The 12,163-nt window shown below is 33.9% G+C and overlaps 1 protein-coding gene across 1 annotated transcript; it reads left to right on the plus strand.

Moving 5' to 3' along the window:
- Window positions 1–276: 276 nt before the first annotated feature.
- Window positions 277–2,869, plus strand: LOC133179386 (uncharacterized). Its single transcript, XM_061314155.1, has 2 exons — window positions 277–325; window positions 896–2,869. The coding sequence occupies exon 2, from the start codon at window positions 925–927 to the stop codon at window positions 2,446–2,448; it is 1,524 nt and encodes a 507-aa protein (XP_061170139.1). The 5' UTR covers window positions 277–325; window positions 896–924; the 3' UTR covers window positions 2,449–2,869.
- The last annotated feature ends 9,294 nt before the right edge of the window (window positions 2,870–12,163 follow it).

Consider the following 12,163-nt stretch of genomic DNA (forward strand, 5'->3'; position numbering starts at 1 on the left):
GAAATTAACAACAATTTATCTCAATTTGACGTCATAATGAAAGTTTATCAACGTTTTTGGACTAAATATGGAAGGCTAGATGTTTAATGGACATGAAGACCGTACAGCGTATCTTTTACTATCATAACAGTCTTCATTAAAAATAAAAGTTTATTCAGATCTGTAAGGTTCCTTTAGCTAAAAAACCATGTTTTAAGAACCGAAGTTTTATGTTTAACATTGATTACATATTTATCACCTGTTTTTGGTAAATATTTCTATCTTATATTTATTTTCAGTGGATTTCCTGACAGCGTACTAGAACTCAGACAAGGAATGTATCTGTGTATGTATATTTAATTTTTTTTGTCTAAAATCACATAGAGGCTCTATTACAGTTTTATTCATTTTAACGACTACTTTCCTACAAAATTGGATTTACATACGCTTTTATTGTCCTAACAGGTATATAAAGAACACCATTTAGCTTTTACGACTTAAGTGTTCTTCTCATTGAATACATGTTATTGTCAATCTGACATACGTGTACATTTTGAATTTAGAGACCAATTGAAAGCGTCTGAGAGAACCTGATTTATTTGTCTGTATTATGTTGATAACTGCTGATTACAAAGAAATGTGCAAATATTTGACTTCTATTTTACTGCATTTGTGTGCCAAAGGCTTCAGCCAACAGCTCTTTTGGAGAAATTTTAAACAAAGTCACATTTTAGAAATTAGCCTCTAGAACACCCTTGAGTATTTAATCCTAACATTTGTCTACAAATTTACTTAGTGTAGCCTTATGTCAAGCATTGGAGGACCTGCCACGAGTTTCTATGACTTTGCAAAAAATGTTTTGTATTGCAAATAAAATTAAATCAAGCTTATACCTTTTACTTGTCTCTTTTCACAGAATTTTGAAGACTATTTAAGGCGTAAGAAATGTTATCAATGAAGAATAACAGGGAAATGGATATTTATAGAAGACAGTATAAATCTCAAGAGTTTGCACGTGAACTCAACAAGCGCGAGCAACGCCGTCTTGACCAGGAAGTTGGTGGGAGAGGTGGTATAGAGGCTGAATACAGATTCAACCTTGACAAGGTTAACCAAGAACGAAAGGAGATAGAGAGAGAACTGAATAAAATCCGAGGCGGCGTTCACAAACAGCTTACACATCATGCTACCTTGTCAAGCGATAAGAAATTCCATCATCCGAAATTCAAGGATTTTGGAATGAAAGACACAAGCGGCAGGAGTCCAAGGTTGCAACGAAAGGCTTTGCCAGAAAGCAACTCACGCGAGAAAGATCCAAGCCCAATGGACGCTGAGATGCTTATTGAGTACCTCCAGAGTTTTAATAAGGCGCATGCGCAAGATAATAATGGTATTTCTGATGGGATCAAAGGTTCAGGTCGCTTCATACAAAATAAATATAATGATCTTCCACATGTGCAAATAAATCCATTGATAATATCAGATCAGTCGGAAACTATTGAAGCGGAAAATTCAAATGACTCTGAGGAACAGAAGCAATATATACAAACATTAAGTGACAGTCAATCGCAAGGCACCCTATCTGTCGACCACACTGATACGAAGGAGACATCCCTAGAAAGACAACAGAAAAACGAAAGTGGAGAAACAACGTCGGGGATGAGTTCACCTCGGCACAGCCCAGTCAGGCGTTTGTCGGTAGACAAAGGAAAGCACATCGCGCCAGGAACCAGTCCTCCAAGACATTTCTCAGCCAGAAGACTGTCAACTGATAAAGGAAAAAATACATCCCCCGTATTCAACGATGATGTTCATGGACCCCAACGACACAATCCAACTAGGCGACTCTCAACGGATAAGGGAAAATATGCAACCCCTCCAGGCAACGAGGATATTCATGCTCATCCAAGACGCAGCCCAACAAGGCGACCCTCAGCGGATAAGGGAAAACATATAACCCCTCCAGGAAATGAGGATAGTCATGGTCATGTAAGACACAGTCCAACGAGACGACCCTCAGCGGATAAAGGAAAACATACAACCCTTCCAGGCAATGAGGATAGTCATGCTCATGTACGACACAGTCCAACGAGACGATTATCTACAGATACAGGGACACATCCGTCACCCTTACATGTAGCAGATGAGAGACCGAATTCTCCACCGTGCACACAATCAGAAAATGTGAATGAGACTGAAATTGCAAGTGTTTGGAAAGAAGCAGACGTTGAGAAAGTGGAAACACAACCTAAAGTTCCAGCGGAAGAAGAAGAAAAAACAAAACCTAATAAACTTGTGATCGGACCAGAGTCTTTTAATCCAGACGGCTCGCTAAAAACTATGTACACGGTACCCCCTTTTGAACAGTCTTGGGAAGAAGCTAGGAAGGCGAGATACATCAGAACCCGTGAACCATTGGAAAGGGATCGACAGTTAACCACTAATGAAATATTTGATAAATCTTCATAAACTCTGGAATTTAAGCCGTAGATACACAGGCTAGTCTGTGATTTTATTTGTTCTTAATTTAAAACTTGTAACACATTAATTAAAAAAATTAACATTGCCGTATAATGTTATCTTCACAACCAATCAATCTAATTGGATGTTTTATGTATTTGGAGTACTTCATTTTACGATTGATTACGTATAATGAATTATTTTGGACTGGTTTCATATTATGTTTTGACGTATAAATATGTTATGATGAACATATTTGGATCCTTCTTATGAGAAAAAAAGCTTTACAACAGTGCATTAATAAGTACCTAGACAGCTCGTGTTTCATTCTAAAGTATAAACATGTCATTTTAATGACATTTAATGGACAGAGAAAAATAAAAACATCAAACAGCTTTTTACCTGGGTGTTTTGAAGAAATAATTTTTTAACTTTAAAATATTTATATTTTTCACTGCCATAGAATAAAATTTGTGTACGGCACGTTTTTCTCTGATAAGATGCCTGTGTGGATAAGTATTGTATTTATAAGTATTGTCCTTTCTGATATATATTTTATTTTGTCAAATAAGATCTGCAATATGATTTGTTGCAGATTTTATTTGACATAACTTAAAAATGTTAGAAAGGATATTACCTTTGTAATAATAAGGAAACCAAATTTTTCTTAACTATGTTTTCTAACTCGGCGCTGTACCAACAATTGGCATTAATCTATTATAACCTGAAAAGAAAACCAACTGATTACGATTGTGAAGACTTTCTGTAGTCTAGCAGTATTTCAGTGTGGAAAGATGCCAATTGCAAATTTCTTTAACAATTGCTTTCCTTTGAATACATTTCTTTTTTCCTTTCCTTTTTTTAAACTAGACGTAAAATTAATTTTATAACAAACAAATTAGTTCCCACGAAAAATATGTTTTAAGATGTTTTTAGAGTGCAGCAAACTATAATAATGAAGATTTATTAGGAATTAACAGAGTTAGAAAGTAAATTAATGTACACGTAGTTCAAAGCTAGCCACTTATTACTTAAAATCTCGTTTTAATGTCTTTATAAGTGATGGTCATAGAATTGAAGTACTGTAAAAATTGCAGTGGTATTCAATTTTCTATGCTATCGACGAACTCTATATAGTTTACATATTTATAGACTTAAATATCTAATTATATTCAACATCATACATGGATTTCCTAATAGGGAACTGCATTGTTCAAGGAAATTACGGGACCAAACGATTAAATTCCATATTAGAAATGAGCGTAACGTATAAAATAATTATAGTCTTTCTAAATCGGTCGTGAAAGTAAATAGATATGTAAATACACTTGACACACATTTTTCTAAAGTTGAAGAGACTAAATCAATAAGTTATTGTAATTGTCCGTTTAATTGACTGAATTCCTCTTTAAATTACAAATCGGCTATACAAATGTACACTAAAAAGTGTCAATCACTTCTGCTTATACATTATTCATCGGCAAAACAAACTGATTACAACAAGATTTTCACAAAAAACATAAATATGGGTTGATATGAATAGCCATTAGTTGTTATGCTTCGCTTTCACTAGTTGTTTGTTCGAAGCACAGATGAATACATGTAAATCAGAAAAAAAGATGCCATAAGATCTTGGCATTTACCTTTGACCTACATGTAATTGACCATGACTTGAAAAGCATATCTATTTTTAGAATATATCTTCTTACATCACACATGAGGATTTTGAATACCAATCAATCAATCAGTTTATTCACTTAAACCATACAAAATGGTACATGAGGTACATAAAGTATAAATCATATCTATTAAATCGTCAGAGGTACATACAACATATATATACATAAATAAATATTTTACAACTGCATGTAAAAGAATAGACATATAGTATTAACAGTATGTATGAATTCAATGCAAAGAAAAACACAAGGAGGACAATTAATCCATGGATGTAGGCGAAAACCTGTTCACTTCTCTAAAGAGAATACGTTTGAACCTGCCTCTTAAATTTAGGATGACTTTTCAGATCATTAGCTTCCATTTTCACAAAGGTCATGAGATGGTCCCAATACTGTTACTGTAATATTGAAAAACACAATGTGTTTTCTGATGAGACTGTAGTTCTACTGATCTGTGCGTATAACAAAGTAGCAGCACTTGGATTTGAAACTTTGCAACATGCATTAATGAATAGAATTATGTATATCTTAATGTAGTCTACTTCTGTGCCAGGTTTTATTGAAATCAAAAGAAAACTGTAGGAGGAGTAGCGTTTTGAAAGTATTTCAAAGAAATTTCTATTTTTAGTAACCATGAAAAACACCATTCCCTGAAATCATAAACCGAAATACATATTATGGATCGTAGTGTAGTCTAATTGTGTGCCAAATTAGATTGCAATCAGACCAAAACTGTAGGAGGAGTAACGTTTTAAAGGAATTTACAGAAATTTCTATTTTTAGTAAACAAGGCAACACTGTTCATCGAAATCAAAAACCTATGCATTAAATAATGTATCTTAGTATAGTCATCTTGTATGCCAAATTATATTAAAAGCAGACTAAAACTGTAGCAGGAGTAGCGTTTTAAAGTAATTTCACAGAAATTTCTATCTTAGTAACCATGGCAACACCATTCATCGAAATCAAAAACCGATGCTCTAAATTACGTATCTCAGTGTAGTCTACTTGTGTGCCAAGTTATATTGAAATCAGATCAAAACTGTAGGAGGAGTAGCATTTTGAAAAATTGTTAACAGAAATTTGTATTTTTAGTAACCATGGCGACACCGTTCCTCGACATAAACCAGAGGTCTCTGATGAGATTGTAGCTTTACTTGTCTGTACATATAACAAAGTAGCACTTGGATTTGCAACATGCATTAATAAATAGAATTATGTATCTTAATGTAGTCAACTTCTGTGCCAAGTTATATTGAAATCAAACGAAAACTGTAGGAGGAGTAGCGTTTTGAAAGTATTTCAAAGAAATTTCTATTTTTAGTTATCACATCAAAAACCGAAAAGCATATTATGTATCGTAGTGTATTCTAATTGTGTGCCAAATTAGATTGAAATCAGACCAAAACTGTAGGAGGAGTAACGTTTTAAAGTGATTTACAGAAATTTCTTTTTTTTAGTAACCATGGCAACACTGTTCATCGAAATCAAAAACCGATTCATTAAATCATTTATCTCAGTAAAGTCTTCTTGTATGCCAAATTATCAAAGACCTTAATATATTTAAAACAAATGCCTTATTTATTTTATATGTTTTATTCGAGTTGGCAGGTATTGTCCACAGTGGTCTACACAACAGTGGGGCAGCCGGCAAACTGGCACATCCCCCAACATCAACAATTAAGTTGTGCCCTCCCTGACGGGAAAAGTAGCACGCTGGGTTGACCTCAATCGTGCTACGGACACATTTCAACACAAATTATCTTTAATTATATTAATTATAATTAATTATATCAATTATATTACATAATTTTGCTTTAGATTTACTCAATATGAGATATAATTTTCAAAGTCAACATCACATATATCAACATCAACCATCACATATATCAACATCAACCACAACAAGTCAAGAATATAAATAGTTCAATGGTTAAATTGAAGGTGACGATTTCGCCAATCTGACCACTGTGAAGTATGGTTTTTCCCCGAACTCCTCGGAAGGATACTGTATTTGGCCCAAAATCATTCAAAAGGTCCTAAACGGAAATAACAGGCAATCCTGATCAACATCGTTGGTCTCCTTCAACGGCACCGCTAATTTCTGAAAAGACAAAAACAAAAAACCCAAAGCAGAAAAGAATCTCAATAACATTTCCATAACTGTCAATAAATATAGGTATAGCCAAATCATGTTAAACTATGTAGATGTACGAAAGGAGAAAGGGTATACTTAAACACCTAGCTCAAGGGTTGTGGTGGGAGGGTATTTCAAAATACAAAAATTAAATCAGATACTTTCATCACCCACCTTTCACTTTCATTGATGCATAGAAAAGGGGAGATAACCCGGAAACATAGTGACTAAGTACCGACACTGTATGGGTGGATAACAAAATTCCGACTTTACTCAATATCAGTTTCTCGCAAAATAAGAGGCGAATGATGACATTAATAACAGAGTAGAGCTTTGATAACGACGCATATTGTGAGACGAGCTCAAATATGCGGTATTATCAAAGACCTTAATATATTTAAAACAAATGCCTTATTTATTTTATATGTTTTATTCGAGTTGGCAGGTATTGTCCACAGTGGTCTACACAACAGTGGGGCAGCCGGCAAACTGGCACATCCCCCAACATCAACAATTAAGTTGTGCCCTCCCTGACGGGAAAAGTAGCACGCTGGGTTGACCTCAATCGTGCTACGGACACATTTCAACACAAATTATCTTTAATTATATTAATTATAATTAATTATATCAATTATATTACATAATTTTGCTTTAGATTTACTCAATATGAGATATAATTTTCAAAGTCAACATCACATATATCAACATCAACCATCACATATATCAACATCAACCACAACAAGTCAAGAATATAAATAGTTCAATGGTTAAATTGAAGGTGACGATTTCGCCATATGGGCACCGCAGGTGCCCACCGCCACCTGGTGGGGGTAGGCAGCTTCAATTTAACCACCCACCGTGGACCCCTAGCCTACTCAAAACCCTCAGCACCCCACCCACTGTGAATACCACTTTCTAATTGTCTCCACTACTCAATATATCTTCAATACAAGATTAAATCAATTCTTTATCAGCCATCCCTGCTGTATTAAGATAAATGATCTAGTTTCCCTACAAATTAAGTATGCCTGAAAACACCCCACCCCCTCCCTGGAATCTAGTACAAGTTTTTGTTTATTCTGCTTTGGGTCTTTTTATTACCCTAATATTTTTAGTAACGACAGGTTATTATTACTGAGGCATGAATAAGAACTAAACTAGCCTGGTGTAAGAAAAATTTGTAAATAATTTCAATCTCTAATCCCCACTTACCCTATTCTTGTATTTTTATTTATTTGTTTATTCATTTATTTATTTATTTAATTGATTCATTTTTTATTTATTTTTTTTTAAAAGTAATTTGGAAAGTTCTAAACTACTTTCTAGCTGAGATTGCAAACAAGTAATAAACAGGCACAAATCCCCTTTTACCCCCCCTTTTTCCCATCTGCAGTTGGCTGCAGTTCCTGCATTCTTGACAATGTTGCAATGACAAAATGTTAAGTGTTATCACATTCCCACTTTGTAAATTCCAGAATAAATTAAGGGATACCTATCTCCCTGCTATCTTTATTACCTAATCTGGAAAACCATTTTTGCTCAACAGTAGCTGTGCTGGTTCTAAAGGAATGAGGTCATACCACTTATTTCTGAAACCAAGCTCTGCTAAAGCCTCTCCATTTAAAATTGATTAAAACATATACTAATTACCTTCCAACCCAAGAGTCTTGAGACACAATGGAGGACTATGAAATGTTTCCAAAGTATTTGTAAATGTACATGTACTGCACCAGACATGAAGTACCTATAGGACTAAATTCTATATTCCAGACCCTTGCCCAGCTGATGCTCTCTCAGAAACTGCAACTTGTCACCTTAAACTTCTTACTTCAGGAATACTGAAACTGTAACATTAATTCCGAATGGGTTACCCCCATCCCTCACCCCAAGGCAAAAATATGGTTAAGACTAGGTGGGGGGGGGGGGGATATGGACTTAATCTGTTTTAAAGTTGTAAATATGCATAATTATATGAAGGCCAGCATACAAATTAATTGTCCAAGTATGAGCTAAGGCAATGGCAACCTATCCTTTATTTAATACCCTAAAATGCTAGGGAAGTTTTGCTAAAATGAATCTTTAACTCCCTCAGATTTGCAGTTGTACCCACCAGCTGATACATGGATGTAAACTATATATGCATTGAAGATGCATCTGAATAACCTTTGACATTAATATATAAACATAATTATAAAAGTACATGTATGCTAACTGCTTAGTTGAGGGGTGTACACCAATGACATATATGTAATTGGCAATTGGGTTTGAACTGACATTTTTCATTGGAGAAATGCCCATTAGATATATGCATGATATGTGTCAGCAGTTTTTGTAGAATTGCTGTCTTTAACAAACCCGTCGCCTCATTTCTGAAAACTACAAACAAAACATTGCAGGAAATGGATCAGATTCTATTCAATTCAGGTCTGTGGAACAATATAAGTCTAACCCCCCTCCCCCTTCAACCCCAAGAATTTGCATCTGCTTGCATAGCAGATTAATAGTAAATCTTGCCTTATGCTCAGTTTTTTTTAATGTTTTATATTTAATGATGAATAAAACCAGTTTCCCAAACATATCACCTTTTGTGAGTTTAAGAACCGTGAATTAAAATTTGAACTAAAGCAATTTTTACCTGAGTTAAATTTTAAATCTTTTTATTTTATTTTTCCCACTTAGAGACACAACAGAAACCATCAAGGACCAAAAATTATGCCCCAATTTTACATAATGTTTTATTATAGCCTTTTTCCCCCAAACTGCTTGACCATTGATCAATGTTCCTTCCCAACCAAAAAAACAAAAGATTCACATCCACAGCCCTGTCCCAATATGCCAGCATTGACTGTAACAATTTAGGAACCCTATAATTTATTCATTTGTCAAAACTAAGTTACTCAAGTAAAATTGTAAAAGGTCAGGAAATTTAAGTTGCATAATCATATTTTAAGGTTAACCAACCCTCTGATAAGACAGATAACTCAATGGCTTAACTGTGCATATTTCTAATAAACTTGTCAAGTTAAAATGTCTCCTGTGACAATTTTATCCTGAAGCTCTGCTAAAATTATCTGCATTTCATTTTACCTATTTATTTATTTATTTTTTTATTTATTTACTTAGACTATTTGTATAATTGTATTTATATATGAACCTAAAAGGCCCTTGTGTGCCTAAAAATATCAAACAAGACCAGAAGCTTTTATTACATTGAGAGAAAACTCCCATGATGAAATTAGTTCCTACATGTAAAATCAAACACTTTCCCAAGCCTAAATGAGAAATATTCTATATAATGTGAAAATAATGTAAGTTTATTTGAGTTTTTGAGGTTAACTTGAGAAGGTACAAAACTTTTACTTAACACAACTCTATAAATTTATGTATCATACCCAAGGGGCCTTAGGGGGCAGGTGAGAGAGGACAATAAACATGTTATCATTAAACCTTCACTCAATTAAAGTACAGGCTCTATTAGAGAAGTTCATGATTATGCAAGGTGGACACAGTTTTGAAAATGACCCAATAGCCCAAACCTCCTTGATTTCCTTTATAATCTTAAAACTGAACCAATGAGCAGACACAGAATATATATCTGAAACATGTCTTTGATCCCATCTTAATTAATCTGAACCCATTTGATATCCGACAAGCAAAACAGTAGCTAGCCTTGATAGAATTTTAGCTAATTATTAAAAATATGGGGAATCCTATCTACCCTAACTGGTGAACAATTGTGTTTTTAAATTGCGATGCCCTTCTATTATCGGTCTGGTGGAGGCCGAAATTGTCCTCCTTGCCAAGCCCTATAAGAGAAGTGATATCCTGATAGGTGAGGATGCTGCTGGCTCAAATTTGACTGTATTGTGGATTTGGACAATGTACAATTCGACTTAGGGTGCTCATGCCTCCATTTTAAATAGCCTGAATTGCTCATTGTAATGCTTCCATCCAACTGATATTTATGTCTCAAATATATTAAGTCATCATTCATTCATTCATTCATTTTAACCTTCCTAGAGCTTTGCCACTACATGTGACAAAAGTAAATATGTGGAAAATTATATACACATCTACTTATGTTTTATTCATATACATATTATAATGCATTATTGTAATACGACATTGTAAAGCACAACAACTTGCTCTGCATGTATTTTACTTTACATGATTTTATATCACAATTAATTACTGCATTTGTATACAAATGTATCTTTTTCATCCCTCTTGGGGAGGGGGGGGGGGGCTTGATTGGAAATAAACCATTATTTATGTATACACTTAAAAATAAATACAGTACTTCCCTTTGTGAATTCTGCTATATAACCTTTGGATGTGCTGCAATAGATTTACTGTATTCTAATTAATTTTCAATCTGTATTTATTTACTTACTGCTTTAAAGGTACAGGGTAGCACTATCCTTGTACAATAACCTTTTTTTGTCACTAAATGTTTTCAAGTATTAAACTGATAAATATATATAACAAATCTATGTTACAGAAGCCACTGTGAGAATAATATGGATATTCCCCTAAATACTGTGGCCAAGGGACATAAGTATCTAAATATCCAGATACGTTTTTTGACCTTGAAGAAGGGTATCGAATAAATTTGAAGTTTAATAATCATCATTTTCACGATGGCTCTCTTTTTAAGATTATTCAACTAAATAACATTTTATTTATTCAAAATTTGTTGATGAAATTGGTTATTGCCATTGTTATCCCTTGTAACATGTGCCAGTACAATGGAAGAATGGGGTGGCAAATCAATCTGTTTCCATCCAATCAAATATTCGCCATCGAGCAATATAAATGTCAATAAAATAATTAATGCTACTTATTTTGCCTGAAAATTAACTTTAAAAAAACATAAATTGTGATAGACTATTTCAAAATACAAAAATTAAATCAGATACTTTCATCACCCACCTTTCACTTTCATTGATGCATAGAAAAGGGGAGATAACCCGGAAACATAGTGACTAAGTACCGACACTGTATGGGTGGATAACAAAATTCCGACTTTACTCAATATCAGTTTCTCGCAAAATAAGAGGCGAATGATGACATTAATAACAGAGTAGAGCTTTGATAACGACGCATATTGTGAGACGAGCTCAAATATGCGGTATTATATTAAAAACAGACTAAAACTGTAGCAGGAGTAGCGTTTTAAAGTAATTTCACAGAAATTTCTATTTTTAGTAACCATGGCACACCGTTCATCGAAATCAAAAACCGATGCTCTAAATTACGTATCTCAGTGTAGTCTACTTGTGTGCCAAGTTATATTGAAATCAGATCAAAACTGTAGGAGGAGTAGCATTTTGAAAAATTGTTAACAGAAATTTGTATTTTTAGTAACCATGGCGACACCGTTCCTCGACATAAACCAGAGGTCTCTGATGAGATTGTAGCTTTACTTGTCTGTACATATAACAAAGTAGCACTTGGATTTGCAACATGCATTAATAAATAGAATTATGTATCTTAATGTAGTCAACTTCTGTGCCAAGTTATATTGAAATCAAACGAAAACTGTAGGAGGAGTAGCGTTTTGAAAGTATTTCAAAGAAATTTCTATTTTTAGTAACCATGAAAAACACCATTCCCTGAAATCAAAAACCGAAATACATATTATGTAGTGTAGTCTAATTGTGTGCCAAATTAGATTGAAATCAGACCAAAACTGTAGGAGGAGTAACGTTTTAAAGGAATTTACAGAAATTTCTATTTTTAGTAACCATGGCAACACTGTTCATCGAAATCAAAAACCGATGCATTAAATAATGTATCTTAGTATAGTCATCTTGTATGCCAAATTATATTAAAAGCAGACCAAAACTGTAGCAGGAGTAGCGTTTTAAAGTAATTTCACAGAAATTTCTATTTTTAGTAACCATGG

The sequence above is a fragment of the Saccostrea echinata genome, unplaced genomic scaffold (genome assembly GCF_033153115.1).
Source record: "Saccostrea echinata isolate AGI-Se365-2 ecotype Australia unplaced genomic scaffold, CSIRO_AGI_Sech_v1 ptg000004l, whole genome shotgun sequence".
NCBI classification, from domain to species: Eukaryota; Metazoa; Mollusca; class Bivalvia; order Ostreida; family Ostreidae; genus Saccostrea; species Saccostrea echinata.

What these genes read in the sequence shown, in the direction of transcription:
- LOC133179386 (XM_061314155.1), top strand. Translation starts at nt 925, where the DNA reads ATGTTATCAATGAAGAATAACAGGGAAATGGATATTTATAGAAGACAG.